The following is a 20,105-nucleotide window of genomic DNA, read 5'->3' on the forward strand; positions in this document are numbered from 1 at the left end:
TAGGAGTTTGTAACTAAGACTTACAGGTGATCAAACATAAGCTAATCAGTCAAGGGTTGACAATCATTGCTAAGATAATTAGAAAATCTGTATTTTAGGTATAAGATTTGAATCAATGTATGCAAAAAAAGATGACTAGGTTTGTGAGGAAGACAGTAATTTATATGTTGAAATAGGAAGGCAAAATATAGAGCTGTTGGAATAATCTACGTAATTTTGCAGTCATATAGTCAACAGTTGCAGGATATAGAATAGTGTCGGAAAAGAAGCTTTTACGTGGTAGGATTGGATAGCTAGAGCGTTGAGTTAAGATATTTAGTTGAGGCATGGAAAATTTTGGTATGGAGCAGTTTTGTGTGGCTTGAAAACTTTGTGAAACATGACAGGTGTGTAGATTTGAAGCTTTCAAGATGTGGGTGAGGAGGATGGAAATAGTAAAATATAGAAGTTAAGCGTTTTCGCTACATACAGGCTTTGGAATTAGTATTTTACGATAAATATGACTAAAATAAAATTAGTCCTTTTACCTGTACCGTGAATTTCTTATTTACATGATTATATCTTTAAATCTCAACTTATTAAGTCCAATACATTCTTAGAAATTTGTTATTAAAATTTCATAATTTTACTTTTATGTAAAAAGACTTCAATTGGGGACTAATGTATAAAACAAGAATTAAGAATTTCTCTATGAAAGAAGGAGAAGAAACCAACTTTTAAACATGAGCGTTCTTTGATATTTGGTAATCACTCTATGGAAGACTAACTGAAGCCACTTTGAGGTGGTATCGCATGGTGTAAAATTTCTTTAAGATTTGTTTTGAAGGAATTTACCTACATTAGCTTACATTTCGAGCGTTGGGCTTCCAACCGCATTCGATTAAATGTTAACCTTACGTCTGAGGATCTTGCCCTTAGACTAGGGGTCAAGGATCCCATAGAGTAAATCTTCTGTTTTCCCAAACTCAAACAACACTAGCTTATGAGCAAGTAAGCTAAATATATTTTTTTTAATATTTCGTTTGATATCATTTCCTATTGCCTTGATATTTCTATTTCCCTAAAAGCGGTCTGAGTTCCTTTTTTCTATTGGGATAATTTATTTTTCGTACAAGCAATTGCTTATGCAGTTTATTGGCGTCTGCGGTTCGTGAATTTATGCAAACAATTGTGGGAATTGCAATTGATCCCTCCCTTAAGTGTACCTTCAAGATGAAATTAAAACGGTAATAGGGTTGAGCTCCTTTTCAAAAATTTCCATGACTGATTGATTGTTTATTATTAGCGGGAATGATATGTGACGCGGCGATCTATACGAAACTGAGAATCTCTTAGGTTGAAATCGTAGCAATCGAAATGATGGTGCGAACGAGATATCGTTACATCCAGCTGTCAAAATCTACGGCGGAAACGACGACGAATGTGGAGTCTGAAGCCGAGTATTTTTGGGCCCTAGGAACTTAAATTGAAATTCGAACTATCCTAAATTGTTGCTTAACCCTTTTTTATCCACCCTCAAAATTTAACTCCCAAAAATAGCGTAGCACGTACTTCTGTTTAGCTTACTGAACATATCCCTTGCGAAATATTGTTGTCTCACAATGGCGGGAACTTCTAACTCTTCTCCTGATAAAATTAAAGAGTGCCGTGAAGGAGATGATAAAGGTCTCACGATGTTGGAAGTACTCGAAGGTGAGCAAGAATTGGAAGAAGACGCTAATGCCGTGTTGGGAGGTTCAGATGACCTACACTGCACATATACCCAGGTGAGTAGGGTAGTAATTCTCATATTTACATGAGTGAATTTGTAAAAAAAATAATGGCGTGCCAATTCCCATTGAATTCTTTGTATCAATGGTATAATTTTAAATGGGCATACATCCTTAGTTGATAATCATTTCCGCGGCTCATCTGCCAATATATTTTGCTGTTGGACCGCATTTGTCCAATTAAAATATCAGAAATTGTGTTTGAACTTAATTCTAGAGTTTTATCTTCTAAAATGTTCTTTAAAAATCTTTGGCTGTGTAGGGATATGTGAAAAGGCAGCCTCTTTATGCATGTATGACGTGCATAAATGCAGATGAAGAGAATAAAGGTGGCGTGTGCTTAGCATGTAGTTACCACTGTCATGAAGATCATGAATTGGTAGAATTGTACACAAAGAGGTAAATTTGGTTGATGAACATCGAAGATTGGTATGAGTTGAAGCCTGTGTCCTAACTGGTTATTGCATTGTGCATTTTTAGGAATTTCCGATGTGATTGCGGGAACAGAGCCTTTCCCAGCAAATGCACTCTTCAACCTGTGAGTAGATCGTTGAATCATAAATTAAGTTTCTATAAGTGACCAATGTTTACATTGTCCTTTATAATTTATCTAGGAAAGAGAACAGGTCAATGAACTTAACTCATACAACGATAATTTTAGAGGAGTGTACTGTTCTTGCAAGAGGCCATACCCAGATCCAGATGATGATATTGAAGATGAAATGATTCAGTGCATAATGTGTGAGGATTGGTACCATGGACGGGTAATTTTCTTCTTTATACTCTAATGGGTAGCTGGTGTTACTTTTCCTGAGAGCTGGGTATATTTTTAAGAATTCTTAAATATTATTTATCAGTAGTTTTTTTCTGAGTTTGTTTGCCTGAATTTATGCATATGATTTTGCCAAACTCTTATTTTTTTCGTATCAGATTATGCTTTGAACTGAATCATTGTATTAATATTCAAGGCAAAAATTGCATTATGAAATTATAAAACATGTAAACTTAATGGATCTTCTAATTAGCACCATAGTATTACCAGGTAGTAGCAATACATATTTCTATCTACTTTTCCTTCAAAAATTGCTTATCCATTTGTGAATAAGTTGGGATTTTCTCACAATGAAATCCCATAAATAAAAAGGTAAATAAATTTAGCTCTATTAAAAACCTGCTTAAAATTAATTTTCAGTTTTACTGAAATTTGGCACATCTAATTGACTTTAAGATAGGTTTTCTTGGCAGAATGTAAAAGTTTTTAATTATATGTCCATGCACAGTCTTGTGTTTTGCCTTTTCATGTCACAAAAGTGGTGATCAATATGAACTAGAATCATAGTGCAAATTAAATCAGATATTAAAAATCAATATTGTGTGAAGATTGATGATATTTTTATCTGCATTAGAGGAAGGTAATATGAAATAATTTTTTTATATTTTCTCTGCATCTCTAGTACAGTGAGGGAGGTCAAAACTGCTGTAAAACACTCTTTTGTGGCATTTTCTTTTTGTTAAAGATGGAATGATTTTGCATTCAAAGAGTACAGTTAGGAAAGAGGAAAAGTTGGGGAAGGAATTCAAGACATTGGGAAAAATTTGGAATAACTTCATTTCAAGAATAATTTTGGAAAATGGTCACAGTTTTAAAGAAAGTCAGGAATTTGATTCCTGACTTCCTTTTCCTGAATTTTTATTCCTGTTAATAATTATAATAATGAACCTTTGAGTTTTGAGACCAGTTTGTGTTAGGTAAAGGCCATCACATTAGGCTATCCTTGGGAAAACATAAATTATGTGGAGGAAGAATTGCAGTGACACCAAAGGCATTCTTGGAGATGAGAGATAATTTATAATAGTACCTTATCATATTCCTGATTCTGGAAGAGAAATTATTGAGCCATCAACAGAATGCACTCAAATTGTAACAGCATTGGTTTTTAGAAAAAATGTAGTGTCTCAATAATATAAAGATGGCTGGCACATTAAAGACCTTCATTGAATAAGAATCTGCATGCTTGTCCATTACTATTAGGCCTTCATAAAAATAACATTTTTATTGTACAATGACTATACATATCAAATTAAAAAGGAACAACTCCAATTACTACCTGTCATAGTCATACTGCTAATTGTGTGTGTTAATTGTACAATTGTATGTACATATGTACCTTCCCTAAGCATTCCCTCTCCATGGAAGGACTGATTAGTGCCTGACAGAAGTAACATAGTAACTTTGAAGATTCACTGGTTTGATTGATTATGATTTCTCTTCCAGTTATGTTCATGTTGCATACTATTTACAATAATTTCATTACATTCCAGCACCTGGGAAGTTCACCTCCTGCTGAAAACTATTCTGAGATGATATGTTCACACTGTATGGAAAAGTATACATTCCTGAGTTATTATGTTGGCTATTCAGGTCAGTGATATTTTATTAGGTATGCCAAAAGAAATTTGGAAAATTTAAGTGACTATCATTTACATATAAATCGTTTTTGGTTTCCAACAATTTATGCATCTGTTTAACCCAAGGTTTTCATTCAAGGTATTTTGGGGTTTGATAGTCTCATTTTGTTTTGACTTAGAATGGTTTTAGGCATCACTTTGTGGGGGAGCGATTCATATTGGAAAAGAAAATACTTAGTTATTCCATATATTTTATTATATATGATCTATGTTTCGACCTGCAAAGTCATCATCAGGTAAAGTACAGAGGACACAGCTTAATGGGGATTGAGATGGTGCGGTTGCGATCGTACTGGCTTCCCACCCGGAGGGCCCAGGTTCATATCCCGGCAGTGTTGAGTATTTTTCAGTGGTATCTCGATCCCACCTTGAGGTGCTTTGTGGAGGGCACTGTGAGTGAGTACGCTATCTGCCGAATGGAACGTTAAGCTGTGGACCCCCTGGCAACTTTCGTAAAGATTAGGCTAATGCCTAATGGTGCAAATGACCTCGGCTGTCATGTCGCCTCCCCTAAACTACTACACAGCTTAATATCGTAGACAGAAGAGGAGGGGGGAGGTGTTTGTGAAGTGGGAGGAGGAGAAAGAGAAGGGATACTGGTGTGTGTGTATGGGGGGAGGGGGAGAAGGTGGTTGGGGTCAGGGTGGGAGAGGGCAGTTAGGTAGGGCATCAGGGGGGAGAGGGGCTGTGGAGCAGAGGGAGGTACAGGAGGGGGGAACAGGAGGAATACGTTAGGTAATTAACTAACATACCCTTATGATGACTGTTCTTGGAAATTTCCAACCGTTCCAAGGCATCTAATCTCAAGCCTTTTTTCTCTGAATGTAGAGTTTATTAATTGTGTTGCGAGTGCTCTGCCTTTAACTTTGGACAAACTGGGAGGAAATTCAGTGATTGTGTGAAAGAATGCTGCACCTGTTTTTAAAAACAGAAATCTTTCTTCCAATTTTGCACAGACCTTATGGACAATAACCACTCCAGCTACTTTGTCCCTAAAATTGTACATTTAGAGAAAAAAGGCTTAAGATTAGATGCCTTGGAACGGTTGGAAATCTGCAAGAACAGTCATCATAAGGGTATGTTAGTTAATGACCTAATATATTCCTCCCGTTCCCCCCTCCTGGACCTCACTCTGTTCCATAGCACCTCTACCCCCCCTGACGCCTTACCCAACAGCCTTCTCCTTCTCCCCCAATGCATACACACCAGTTTCCCTTCTCTTTCCTTTCCTCCCACTTCACAAACACTCCCCCCCTCCTCTTCTCTGCCTACCATATAAAGCTGTGTGCCCTCTGTACTTTACTTGATGATGACTTTGTAGGTCTAAACCTTGGTCGTGTATGATATAATATATGTGCAATAGCTAAGTATTTTCTTTTCAGATTGTTTTGACATGTTCAGAGATTGATTTTTTCAAGTTCTTCCCATAAACTGGAAACCAATTATTGAAAATTTGCCAAACCCTGGTAGTTGAAAGTAATCTACAATTTTACTCTTAGTTTTCCATGTAAAAACTGCAGAAGGCACGTCATCTAATAGCATAACAACCGAAGTTACCAAAACAGATGATTCTGTACCCAAAGGCTCGCCGTCAAAAAAATCAGCTGAAAGCGAGGAAGAAGGTAAATAAGTTGTCATTTCATGACTAAGATCTTTGATAATATAGTATTGAATGAATGTCTTAAACAAATGCTCAACTCTCTTCCAGTTTGTAAACTATTAACATATAAGGCAATACCTTCTAAAGGTGCAACTTATTGGGGAGAGGGATGGAGGAAAGTACTCTGTTCTTGCAAAAAATGTAAGGTATGTTTAGTCTTGATTTTTATTTTACCCTCTATATGTTATATTTACTGTGGCTTTGGATAGGTTTGTCCGTCTTGAGAAATTTAAATCATTTGATATTCCATGAGCATGGGTGAACCTACCTGGAGCAATCATCATTGCTCCCTCCAGCAAAACTCTGGGGGTCATTGGAACACAAAAGCTTTCCCCCCAATGTCAAGGTTGCAGTCCATGGGAAGGAAAATAGTATATATACATATATATACATATACATTGCATATACTAGTTGTGGTCTGGAAGAAATGTTCATTCTTATCCTGCCCCATGGTGGCTATTCAACTTAAAGAAATAAAACTCCTCAGTTCATTTTTTGCAAATAGAGGAATGAAGATCGTGTGAATGGTTATTGGGAAATTGATATTTTTAACAACACATGACTTTATGATGACCATCTCACTGAGAGTTGAGATTGATGAAATTGCAGCTTAGAAAGTTGGGTGAAGTGTTGCTTCTAAATTACTCTCCTGTCCTGATTGTAAGATGGGTATTTTTACTGGTAAGGGATAAAAAATGCAACCCATATTTATTTTCGTATCATGATAACCTATCTCAAAATTCATCCCAGTAATAATGATGATGCACTACTTATTACTTGTGATTGAAAATTAATCCCGCCATGATTATAAAAGAAAAATTACATTTATTCAAGCCAGGCGCATATTGAAAAATAGATTTGTATTCTGCTACTCATATCACTGGTCTATATCATAGCTGCCCTTGGCCTATTGCCATGACTTTGCTGTTGAAGGAATTTAGTCATGGCATATGTTTTGTGGATCATTAATTACTTAGGTGTTCATATAAAATTTGTCATAAAATATCACGAGTTCATAGGAACTTGTCTGCATGTTTTTCTTACCAATCATATGCATCAAAAGTTTAACCATTAATTGGCTGCTCAAAAACTCAAACCATTTTATATTTTTCGCTGTCTTTAATTTGATTCGAAATGGCATTTCAGGTCAGTCAGTTTGTTTTTCTTGGACATCAGCCACGAGGGCTTAAATGTTTTGATTGTGTGAAATCAACTCTAATAATGCTAATCAAATTAAAACAAAAATCATTCATTCCATATTTTATGTAATCATTGGACCTAAGTAAACGCCATGAAGTGGTTTGTGAGGTAATGTAATAAAAATTGTAGGTCCAAAAACCAAAAAGATCCATTGTGGTCTGTTTTCAAGAAAGTTCATTTTGATGCTCCAACATTGATATTTTACTTAATGATGTGGTGAACACTTCAGTGTATTGAACATAATTAGTTACCAGATGTTAGTACTCTCTTCACATAATTGTCGACATTGAATGGGCATTGATCACTGTCCTCGTGTATCCTTCAATTAGTCTTAGATGTGCAGTAAGTCCTGTGGCTTTGCATGACATTGAAACACTATTAATATATTATTACTTGTTTTATGTTCTATTATCATGCCTTAACATTTTATGATGTTGTGTATTCCCTCAGGATATGTATGAAGAGCTGAAAATTAGTTTTCTCACTGATGAAGATGATCCAGTTCAAGTGTACGAGGAAGCAGCCAAAGCAAAAGAGCATGGCTCACAGTATGAGGAGGGAATGAGGGCCCTGTCCTCACTGGGTCATGTTCAGAAAGTGGAAGCCATACAAGGTCTCATAATTTTTTTATTATATATCATATAGGCAAGGCAAAGAGGTAGTCTAGTGGTAGTGCATTGGACTACTGACTGGAGGGCCTGGGTTCGACTCCCTGGTGTGCCTGAAAATAAAGTAACTTATGAGATTAGTACATAAGAATGGTGGCGATATAAGAAAACGGTAAAAGTAATTTTGAGTGTCGAACAAGGGGAAGTTTCTTGAGAAATTGAGTGCAGATGTTTATTTAGGGGTTGTTGTTTTTCTTGATACATTCCAGTCTGAAAAATGAGAAAACTACGGTCTATTTGCTTCTAGGTTTGAGTTGTATTTCTACAAAATGGAAATGGAGGTTTGGAAAATTTTCACAGGAAGATGAAAGATAACTAGGGGATTCCACAGGTGATATACACAAGGATGTCTGGACATACAACATGTAGCATAAAAATCTTGCCAAATATTTGCATGCAAAGAACTTCACTGCAACTAGTAGTTGTGTCTGGTGGATTAAGAGTTTGCTATGGTCATTTAAATTGTTTAAAAATAAAAAAATTTACCCAAAATAATTTTTTTCCTTTTTTCATTAAGGACTAATTGAATGACCCACTTACTTGGTCACAGGATTTAGCATCCCATTGGATCTACTTAGATTTCAAATGAGCACATCTGAAAGTATTTATTCAAGTCATTGCAATGTAGAGAGTTATTATAATTTACTTACTTGGTTTAGTGACTCTTTTGATTTCTGAATGCTTATTAAGGTAGATGTCTTCATTCTTCCTTAGATTTCCATAATTCACTAAAAACTGATTAACTTGACTTTTGTCAACCATTAGGAAAATTCCTGCAGCCGATAATAAGAAATTGAGGAAGCTCCGATAACATTATTTAGTTCAGCTGGTGACGATCAATGGGGAGAAGCAAGGGCTTGACAGCGAAAAGACATCAGTACCATAGCACTGTTTGATATCAAGTGAGTAGTGAATTAGGTGGGGGGAAAAGAGGAGGTGTAGCAGTGTGGAGGAGGGAGAGGTGCATTGTTAGAAATTTCTCCTCCCTTCCCCTTCCCCCACCTTACTAAACCTCCCCTCTCCTCCCACCTACTTCATTACACACTTGACATTGAACAGTGCTTACGGTACTGACATCTTCTGCCGTCAAGTCCTTGCCTCTCCCCATTGATGACCTCCGGCTGAACTAAATAATGTTATTGGAGCTTTCTAAATTTCTTATTATTGGTGATTGGAATTTACTCAACTTCACGTTTACTGCCAAAATCTCACACATCTTCTTTCCATATGAGTTAGTATTGGGTAAATAATATATGTATTTAATATATTTGCAAGGAGATCCAAGAACAGTGTTTGAGAATTTAAGGGGTGTCGGCAACTGAAGAGGTTAAGAATCATTGGGGTAGATACTTCATATCAAGAAACTGTGACTGCTGATTCTAAGATGAATAACATCCCCTTTCAACTACTCTTATTCTGTGTATATTTATTATAAATGAAATTTTTTCTTAATATTTTAGACTTATCTTGTCCGAAAGAGAAGGTTAAATGGAAATTTTTTGTGGCATTTTTTTATGCTTCAGCACATTCTTCATCTGATTTTGCAGAAGCATTGGTTTCGTAAATCTGAAATTTGAACATTATTTATCCCAAACTAATTTGCATTCATGTAATTATAAGAATTTTTTACTTTACAAAGGTATATTATATATAACAGGGTCCTATATACAAAGGTATATAGGACACTGTTGGTCCTGTATAATGGACAATCACGGTTGTGTATTAGTAAAGTATTGGTACCATGTTCACATTGCTGGGATTAACAAATCTATGGTTTTACGTGTGATTTTTAAGTTCGGATGGAAATTATAATTCTTCTAGGGTGAGACTTAGGGCCAATGAATGGAATATTGTTGTTCACTGTGGCAGTGTTGTATTTTTGCACTTCTCCCTTAATATTTTCCTCTTGGTTAGCCACTGATTACATCATCTGTGTTTTTCTGCGCTCTTCATATTTAAAATACTACTGGAGCTTGATGTTCCCATTGCTTTACTGCTTTTCATAGTTATCTATTTTATAATGACATATTAACAGTTAACCTTGTTTTACAGAGTACAGTCTGATGCGGGAAGAGCTGAAAGAATACTTAAAAAAGTTTGCTGATAACAAAAAGGTGGTCAGAGAAGAGGATATAAGGGAATTTTTCTCAGAAATGGAGTCGCGTAAGAAACAAAGGGTGGATGCTAATATTCCTCATTATTGTAATCAGTAATCTTTTTTTTATACTTGGACATAACAAAATTTTGAATACTTATAAAATACTGTATTTGGTTGACCACTTAACCTTGTATAAGTTATAATTGTTTGTCATTTTAGAGGGTATTTAAAAATTATATAAATGGTTGAACTTAGCAGTACTAAATTAAAATATTTTAGTAGTCTTACATGTGATTGCATTTCAATGTTTGAGACTGCCGGTCAGGTTGAAAATTTATGGACTTGGGTTAATGTATTCTTTATTATAACACTAAAATGATCCCTGGTTGATACTATGGCAATCAAGCATGGATACATTCTTGATCATTGTTAGTGTATGTTTTCAGCAAAGTAATAAAAAGAATATTTAACTTCCCATCTCTAAATTTGTATGATTTTATGACATATGTGTAAATATATTCCTGCTACTTTACCACACACGTGAAATTTTGCATTTGCTAAATTAAATAGTTGAACATACTATGATATGAACTTGTCACCTGAAAATTCACTGGGAAACTACGAGGGTCATCCGGAAAGTAGTACCCGTTCGTGAAATAAAGACACAAAAGTAAATATTAACAAACATAAAAAATTTTATTTGAAAGAGGATACTTTAAACTACTTCTCAACATAATCTCCAAGCAAATTAAGGCATTTGTCATAACGTGTGACAAGTTTCTGTATTCCTGCTGCATAGTCCTTCGCCGCCAGCTCATTGAGATACGCGAGGGACCCATCTTGCACAAATTTTTGCATAATGCAGATGGTGTTTAACAATTTCATGAACAATTGTTCGAGAAACATTGGGAAAATGCTCACAGATGTCATCAATTGTGACGCGCCGATCGTTCCTCACGAATTCGTCAACTGAGCTCACCAGTTGGTCTGTAATGACAGACGGTCTCTCCGAACGCTCATCGTCGTGTGTGTTCCCCCTCCCCATGTTGAAGTTGCGACACCACCGCCGAACAGACGACTCGTCCATTACATTGTCTCCATACACCTCCTTTAATTGGCGATGAATATCACATGGGCGAACGTTTCTTGCATTGAGGAATTTAATCACTGCCCTCACTTCACAACTGGCGGCGTTCTCAATTTTTTTAAACATTGTAAACAATCACAGAAACAACACAGGCAATGCTAGCGTCACGCAACTTGGCTCAGAGAAGGCAGACAAGCCACTGAAGCTATCTGACCTCGTCCAGCGGCTACTCGCGTCGTCAGCACTTCATGTGGCACGAACGGGTACTACTTTCCGGATGACCCTCGTATATGTATACAGATTTACGGTCACTATTCTTTAACTTGTAAATTTAGTAATTAATTATGCTGTCATTGAAAAATAAGAAAAATATTCTCCATGTCAGACTGCAAAAATATTGAAGAATATAGACTGATGAGCCCAAAGAGACAAAAATGTTTAGAAGATTGCTAAGTACTGTAGGGGTGCAAATCTTTAACACAGTGAATCCTGGCTAATTCGGACTCCATGGGACCCGAGGTCCAGATTAACCAGGAAGTTGACTCTTGTAATTTCATGGAGTATATTTAACCTCTCTTTTGCACACTTAATCGCAGAGGGAAATATGACCTGATATTGTGTTATGGAAAGTTAACAAATTCCTCTTTGAATAAAACATATTGCAGGATGCCCAAAGAGAGTAGCTTGGTTATTCTCAAGTAACTCCCACCAAAAATGATATTATTATCCCATATACTCGATCATTTTACATCAAATGAATTGATAAGGTGTTTATTTAATAAATGCATTACAGTGCAACAATTTCAGTGTGTAAAAATCATTTGTCTCGACTGGGATTCCAACCGACTGAGTGCTTTAGCCAAAGCAATCGCCCAGATGTCGAGGGATCTGGGTTTGAATCCCAGTCAAGGCGAATGATTTTTACCCTGAAATTGTTGCATCGTGATGTATATTAGTGGGTGACTCCATCAAAAGTTAATGTCGTGGCATCTCCCACAGTTTCTTGAAATTTATGATAAATGTAACAACTTTAAAAAATTGTGCTGTTTTCTTTTGTAAATTTTTGCACTGTTGATGCAATACTTGGTCACCTTTATTCTCAGGTATGCTTAAATCATGCCATCCACAAAAGAAGCATACATGCATGTATAAACTAGCAGGAAATCTTGCAGAAATATTTAAAGGTAATATTTCTGACAAATTTCTATGCAATAACATGATATGTTTAATGACAAATGGATTCCATTGTCGCAAGTATGCGACATAGTATTCCTTCCCTGGCTCCTAAGTTGGGTATAAAAGACCTGGTCGTGGGGCAAAAAGCAGTTAGTTGGTTATCTGGTGGTGACTGGTAGGATGTTAGGCCGGGGCTGTGTTGTGCTTGTTGCAACAGCGTGTCTTATTGCTGACACTCCTTTGGACGAGGGCTCTGCCTGGGTTACGAGTGTCGTGACCGCATCCATCCTACCTTTATTCCTTTCTTTCCGACGAATGAGGGCCCAGCCTGGGTTAAGAGTCTCGTGACCGGGTCCATCCTGCCTTTACCCTGTCCCAGGCAAATATTCCACCATGCTTTATCCGTTCTCGCTTTTGGTTACCAAGGGTCTAGCCATCCAAATACTCAATTGCTTATACTTACGTAAATGGTGTAATATGACTGATGTTGTATAATGCACAATTGTTTTGGTAAGACTCATCATATTTAATGTGACTTTCCCCGATCCCCTTTGTGTCACACTGGAAACGTCCCTTGGGACACCATTGATTTTATTAAAGGTAGCAGGATTCTACGTGCATGTGAATTTGACCAAGTTAACAGTTATTTGATGAAGAAATAATGCTGTGAGAACAAGTTTTCATTCTTGTGATCATTACAATAAAAATGTATCAATAGTAATTTTATTAAGAGTTGAAAAATGCATTTTCTTACGCTAAAATCATGTGAAGAAATTCTAGTGCTAGATGACTTATTTTATATAAGTAAAAGCTAGGTATCAATGCCATCTTCCAGAAATGAATTTTATCCAACTCAGTGCGTTAAAATTATAAAGACACATTAGATTACATAAAAACATTAAAGAATTTAGACTAAGGAAAATTAAAAATCACATTCGGAAAAAATTCATTCTTATGATACTATATATGTATACTAACTTTCTAAATTACATCATTGGTGTATGATGTAGTAGGCTGCAGAGATGTTTGGGAAGATGAAGGAAATATGTTAAAAGAGCCATGTATTTTACTTTGCTTGCTTCTTTGGAATTCCTTATGATTTACAATCTCAAATAGAGTTCTCAAATGTCAATTGTTTACTTTTCCCAATGAGTTGATTTTTATCCTCTTTCAGGGATTTAGTCTAAACTATGTAGAGATGTCACCTGGTGTTACATTTGCGCCCTTGTTTGTAAGTGGCTACATCATGATGTGTTCGGAAATTTGTCAATTTATTCATGAGGTAAAAACAATGGAGGTCTGGAAATACTTAATTTTACATCCAGTCTGTGCATCTTTAATAGTTTTTGGAAAATCACCTGGTAAAACTTAAGAGCAAAACCTAGAGCAAATAGAAGAGTGGAAGTGTTTTGGACTGAGTCAATCAAAGTTGTATAGACATGTAGAGAAGAAGAATGCCATTAGGCAAATAAACATTTTCAAGGAGGAGGGCATTTATGACCTTGAGTGAGGGTGTTAAGGAAAGATTGGTGAAAACATTGATATGTAGCATATTTTTGTATGGCAAAGGTACTTAGTCATTTATGCAATATAATAGGCTGAGATCAGCATTAAAGTTAAAGTAATGAGGTTCTCTAAAATTGTTAGGCTAAGGTTAGTGTTAAAGTTGGGGGACATAAGATAGAATAGGAAGCCATTTGCCAGAGAATGCCTAATTACAAAAGATAAATATTATAAACTTAAAGAATGCAGAAAAATCCCAATAAATGATGGCATTGCGTTCTATTGAAGAAGCTGGTTAATTTAGTTCATTCTGATAGTCTATTTATGTCAAAAATATTAGATAATCCTGAAAAAGACAAAATAATTTTTTTTAAACCACTTGATCACTAAATCTTTAATACTTAATAAGTTATAATTTAAATCACTTGCTCACAAAATCATCAATACTTAATAGGTATTAATTTAAGTTTTTTACTCCAAAATATGAAGATTTAGTGTTTGTTTTGAAATATAGGTTAACAAAATATTAAGAGCTAAGCAAGGAATGAATTTATTATTAATCATTGGTCATAATGACCCATTTGGGCATTGAATGATGTCACCTTTGGGAATATTTTTGTTGAATAAGGAGAATGTTAAAATCCAAGCAAAGTCTCAGAATCAGTATGTCTGATTTTGATAGAATTGCAATTTGATTCACTTGAAAATGTTGCTCACATATTTTTTTATTGCATAAAAATTGATTCCTAGATTCTGTACAAGCTATTTTGAGAAAACAAAATATGAATGTTTTATTTTACACTTAGTTTTCAATTGCTACAGAATAATTTATGCTGAATGTGTATCAGCAAAATATTGATTAAAGAAATCATAGTCTGCTAAAGCATGAATGGTACATCAATATTCTTCTTCCCATCACCAGTATAGTTGAAATAGTATTCAGATGTCCCAATGACATGAATGAATGTCATTCCAGGCCAAAACAGGTTTCGTACAATTAAAATTTGCCCTCCATCTTCATACTGCAAGCTCCAACAGCCTGTAAGTTTGCAAGTGGGTCTTCATTTAATGTAAAAACCCTATGATGATGGTTGATGAATAGGTGAATTTGGCTATTTATTACCAAGCTGATGAGAAAAAAATGATGTGGATTGGAATGCATTTTCCAGCAATGCATTCCAAAACCAATCTCACCAATTAGTAGTTCTGCAATCTCAGAGTCCTTCAATTCTAAGTTTCACTCTTTGAGACTTTCATGAATGCTAGAAAGAAATTAGTAGTTGGAGAGTATATTTCCATCCAACATTACTTGATCTGGGCACAATGCCTGTCCTAAGAAAGGCATAAATCTATATTGAAGGACCTAAGTGTTAATAATTTAAGGAAGTTTCTACCCACTGACACAAGCCAACTTGAAGAATATTAGGACTATTGACTGGCCAGTTTGAAGTTAGGAGTTGCTCTGCACAGCCTTACCCAGGTCTAAGCAAGTAAGAACCCTGATTTAGAAATTTTGATTGAATTATGTAAATTTATTTTTTCAGACTTGCCATTTTCATGAACTTGACTTTTTAGTTTATTATTATTTTTTTCATGTATCTTTTAGACTATCTCTTAGTGCATGCTTAGAACTAATCAGAAGACAATGCTTCTAGAAGTTGGAGGTGCACTTCTTAGAGTAACGGCAATGTTCTATGGAAATCCCACAAGGAAACAAGCAAGTGAAGTGAAGCAACATGAAGAATCAATTGAGGTTGCCAGACTGAGAGTAGTCACAAGCAATAGGGTGATTGTTAATCCTTGGTTGTTAATCTCTTTACAGGTTAGCTTAATTTAGCAATTATCATGGGTTTTCGTGAGCATAAATTTATCTGGAGAAGATGACAAGACCTTAGTGGTCTTCTTATTATTCTTAATACATTGTTCAAAAATACTTCGTAAGCCCAGGAAGAAATATCCTCATGAGGTGCGGATCAAAGAAATAACATCAGGGTAATACGAAGACAATAGAGGAAAGGGAATGAAAGGAGGAGGATGAGAAATTGAAGGAACTATCTGGTGTGGATGTTGAATGAGAAAAGGGATGAAGCAAGAAAAGCACCATGGAAAATCGAATGAGCAAAACCTGCAGATGCTTGGCTTCCACCACCTCGAGTAACCTGGGTTGGTCTCACTAAAAAGTTCTAGTAACACTATTTTGGCCTTTTAAACAATATTTTCAAATATTTCCAGGCAGAATTCGTTCCAGAGATTGGACCCTTATCAAGAAGTCTCAAAATTGAAACCTTTTGAGTAAATGGGCACTCTGAGTGAATGTTGCTGATAATCTTCTAGTTATGCAATTGTGAAAAACTTTCATCATAATAACTTATCAATCCAAGGATTAGTTTATAGCAGCTTACAAGTAATCCTGTTTGCCACTCATGACTTCATAGTAAATTTAGTTCTTAAGGCTGATATCCTTCATTGTTTGCTTTTCATAAATCATCCTAGTTCTTCCAAATTAGTATTCTTTATTTGTTTTTCCTTCCATATGGTTTTCACTTTACAGAGGTCTTCTTCATCAGTTATTTTGTCTAATCGTATCATTAATCTTCTGTGGCAAAAATTGTCAATTGCTTCTGATCTTATTTTCTCAGAAGCCATTATTCTCCATGACTAATAGTCTTAGATAAGAATATTCCATTGATAGAAATTCTTAGGATTACAGATGGTCACAGGATGACAGATGTATTACAAACTTGTTCTGAGCTATGTATTATAATTACATGTGATGTGACTTTGATATAGTTACTTTGGAAATCCGTCATCATTAGGAAAGAATTTAAATAGATTTGGGAAACCTTTCTATCTGCTTAGTGACTGTAATCTGCAATTGACAACATTAATTATATATTATGTCTAAATAACAAAATTCTATCACTCTTTTGTTTTCCCGGGTTTATTTTAACATTGTTTGTTCAACCTGATAGATTCTAAGACTAGTTATGTATAAAAAGAGGGTGAAAGGTTTTCAAGTTGGAGTCATTTGAAAAAGCTTTAGTATCATCTCTCAAATATTCCAAACATGCACTTTATGTCCCAATATCCACCTCAAGAAAGTTATTACATTTGTCCATCTCAAGGTAAGGAACATCCCAGTTGTCCCCATACCAAATGTTACTGAAAAAATAATTTAAATATTCATTAAATGAACTTCTTTTTGAAACGATACATTTTTTTAGTAATCCACTAAGTAATTTTTTTAAATACTTTTAAATTATCCAAGTTGATACTTAGTTTAATATCTCCTCCTGACTCATACCAGATGTTTAAAGTTTGGTTAAAATTTAATAATGTCAAAAATTGTTTTTATTACCTGGATCAATATTTTTTGTCAAGGCATGAGGAGTGAATTTTATTATAACCATTTCTCAAAATGTATGCATACATTTTTTGTTTTTGTGGGACATATCTTATATTTTACCATTATTATTATTATTAAAATTATTAAATAATTATAAAAATAACAAGATGAAATAATAACAAATAAATTTCAAAAGACTTCAAGACAGTAAAACGAAAGTAAAACCTGGTACAACAACATTGCCAGGACCTCAAATATATTTTATAGTGCTATTACACGTTTATTCATGGAAAACATGCCTTCATAAAAAATTTGGATTCAATTATTGGTCAGAATAATTGGGAAAAGTCTGGAATTACTCTACTAATTCTTTCAAAAATTTGAGGGAGGAATGGGGAAAAGTACTGAATGTCCGAAAAATGTTGGAAATTGTTCATTCAAATTGGGATATGACATGAGAATCTGGATATCCCAATGACAATGATGTTCCTTTTAATTGTGAGATCAGTGCATGCTTAATGTAGCCCTTGCAAGAACCTGGAAAAAAGAAAACTAAACCATTGAAACTAGAATTGATAGAGAATAGAATTTGCAATTGATGTTGTGAAACACGCCTGTAATCTTTTTTGTGTGAATAACGAAATGCTATTTTGAAAATTCTGAAGAGCTTGTGTCCAAATAGGGGATTGCCAATGTTTGATTTCTATGATATTATTAGATCTTAATGAAAACAATAAACTTTATATTAATTACTTTGATCCTCTCACATAATAAAATTCACTAACTACCAAGAGACACATTATTCTCATTTACTGCTTCCTTGAAATACAAGCTAAAATCCCATTGGAAGCTGTAGTGAGAATTACTAACAATGGTCAGGCATACTTTCTGAAAATATTAGATTATTTACAAATCCTGCACTGTTCATTGGGGACTCAATTGTGTATAGTTGTGGTATCAATAGTTTTTCCTGGAAACTTGAAGATTAGGTTTTTCTCTGTTAAATATCGATTTATCAAATTGTGTTTGGACTAAATGTTTTCCTATTTATTCATTTGCCTGAGGGTCTGGGTACATTCATGTTCCATGATATACAGCACGTCAAAGATCTTAACATAAAATACAATACATTGTTACATATTCAGAAACTCATCAATAGTGTAGAATAAGTGTAGCATGAAAAAGTCCCTCACTTTGAATTTTAAGGTGGACATTTTTTCTATGCTCTTGATAACCAGAGGAAGGTTATTATACAATAAGAGTCCCATGTTATGGGGGGAAAAAGTGGACTTGCAAGTTCTGATGAAGTTCACATGTAGATGACTGCAGGTCCTGGTATAATGATTGTGAATGCTATTGTTATTGGTATATAATGAAATATGGCGTTTAGCATAAACAATAGCACTTAGCATATACACACAGGGAAGAGGGAGAATACAAAGTTTTTTGAAAAGGGGGCGGCAATGTGAATAAGTGCTAATAAATAGTGTGCACCACACAATCGTATTTTTTAAACAAGATATAGAATGTATTTAATTTTTTACTGCCTATATTTTCTTTATACAATCTCTTTCTTGATTTACCTTTTGGAACATCTCCATCAATTGAGTCCAAAAAATCCATCTCATATGAAAAATCAGCACGCTTATAAAGGTTAGCGCTCCACTTATTCTTTGGAATTCTGTAATGAAGGTATGATTCCAAATGCTTACTCTCTTCCAAATTTAACCCTGTTTAGAATTAAGTGTTTTTGTTTAGTTATACCAATAGATAATTAAGATGAAAAATGTTCCTATTCCCATTCGTTGAAATTTCTTAACAATTCATACCTCGAAAATTTTCATTTTCTATCACAACTCCATTGACATTTTTGAATAATGCCCCCCTTGGTACTATCATAGCCTCATCGTTTATGAGCGATATGGTCGCGGCTAATCTGTCCTCCTCCTTAATCTTAATCAGCGGCGCCTGTATGAAAACATGCATTTATTAAAGTTACAACAATTGTTTTGAAATTGCTTATCGTTCACTAACACTACCTCATTTGCGAAACCATTTTGGCTATCTTTCAATAGCGCTGGATCTCCAGAAAACGGAGTAATGCAATATTTTAAGGAAGATGAGTCGAAGTCCGACGATGATGGCAACATACCCCATTTCACGCAATCCGTGCTGAAGAAAAAATGCAATTACTGACCGTTAACTACGACAGATTTGACCATATAATTATAATTTTACCTGTAATAAAATATAATATCCGCCAAAGCGTCCTTTTGGTATCCATATGAGATGTAATAATTGTGGTCTGTACCATATATTTTGCCCCAAAAATATACGTTACGAAAATGATTTTCATTCTGGAGAATCACCAATGAGCACTTCAGCATTGTACGTTCCTCAATCGATAGACAATTTACGGAATGTGCTATACATTCGATATTTCGGGCTAATTTATTTGCGTCCATGAAAACTCCTGAATCAATTCAATTAGGGCACGTAAAATTAAAAGCAAAATCACCGCCAACAGCGCCGAAGATGCTTGACTTGTTTCTTGATATACCACGTGACATATGACCTCATCGAAACGTTTACATAAATCAACAATCATGACTTATGATTGGAAGAATTCGTGAATACGCAGTACCTTCTGACATTCTGCCAAAGGATTTAAAAATGATTCCCCAGTACTCTCGGAAGAGTAAAGATATCCTCACTACTATCAAGATCTAGACCCATCTTTATCTGAGGAAGTAGTTGATTTGAGATATTTAGTTTAGAAGTGTCCCAATTATAGCCGTATAAAAATTATCACTCGGGGAAGGTGTAGTCACGCAAATATCTCATTTATTTTTATCATATAAGTCATAGAGAATTACTTCCCGGGGCATTGTCCTCTGTAATTAATAAAGAGCATTCAAATAAACCATGTTATATTCAAGAGGTAAATTGCATTATACGGAGAGGTCTATTTTCATGGCAAAACATCGTCCGGTAAAGTCAACTGCAATGGGCGATTACATGGATGTTAAATAATGGCGATAGAGCAGCAATATGTCACGGTCATGCAGCTGCTACGCCTTAAAACAGTTTTAGCCGAATAAAAAGTTTAAAACACTGATTTACCCTAAG

The 20,105-nt window shown here is 35.0% G+C and overlaps 2 protein-coding genes across 2 annotated transcripts; one reads left to right on the forward strand and one right to left on the reverse strand.

Moving 5' to 3' along the window:
- Positions 1-1,369: 1,369 nt before the first annotated feature.
- Positions 1,370-10,357, forward strand: LOC139700088 (putative E3 ubiquitin-protein ligase UBR7). The gene is made up of 9 exons (XM_071598588.1): positions 1,370-1,766; positions 2,032-2,168; positions 2,250-2,307; positions 2,384-2,533; positions 4,092-4,191; positions 5,738-5,860; positions 5,947-6,044; positions 7,549-7,711; positions 9,819-10,357. Exons 1-9 carry the CDS (start codon positions 1,602-1,604, stop codon positions 9,977-9,979), a joined length of 1,155 nt encoding a protein of 384 aa, XP_071454689.1. The 5' UTR covers positions 1,370-1,601; the 3' UTR covers positions 9,980-10,357.
- Positions 10,358-14,508: 4,151 nt separating this feature from the next.
- Rsph9 (Radial spoke head protein 9) lies at positions 14,509-19,363 on the reverse strand. Its single transcript, XM_071597639.1, has 5 exons — positions 19,215-19,363; positions 19,007-19,148; positions 18,806-18,944; positions 18,560-18,706; positions 14,509-14,669 (listed from the first exon to the last, which is right to left on the reverse strand). The coding sequence occupies exons 1-5, from the start codon at positions 19,361-19,363 to the stop codon at positions 14,509-14,511; spliced, it is 738 nt and encodes a 245-aa protein (XP_071453740.1).
- Between the last annotated feature and the right edge of the window lie 742 nt (positions 19,364-20,105).

Source organism: Hetaerina americana, unplaced genomic scaffold, assembly GCF_022747635.1.
Source record: "Hetaerina americana unplaced genomic scaffold, ioHetAmer1.1.p SCAF_10, whole genome shotgun sequence".
NCBI classification, from domain to species: Eukaryota; Metazoa; Arthropoda; class Insecta; order Odonata; family Calopterygidae; genus Hetaerina; species Hetaerina americana.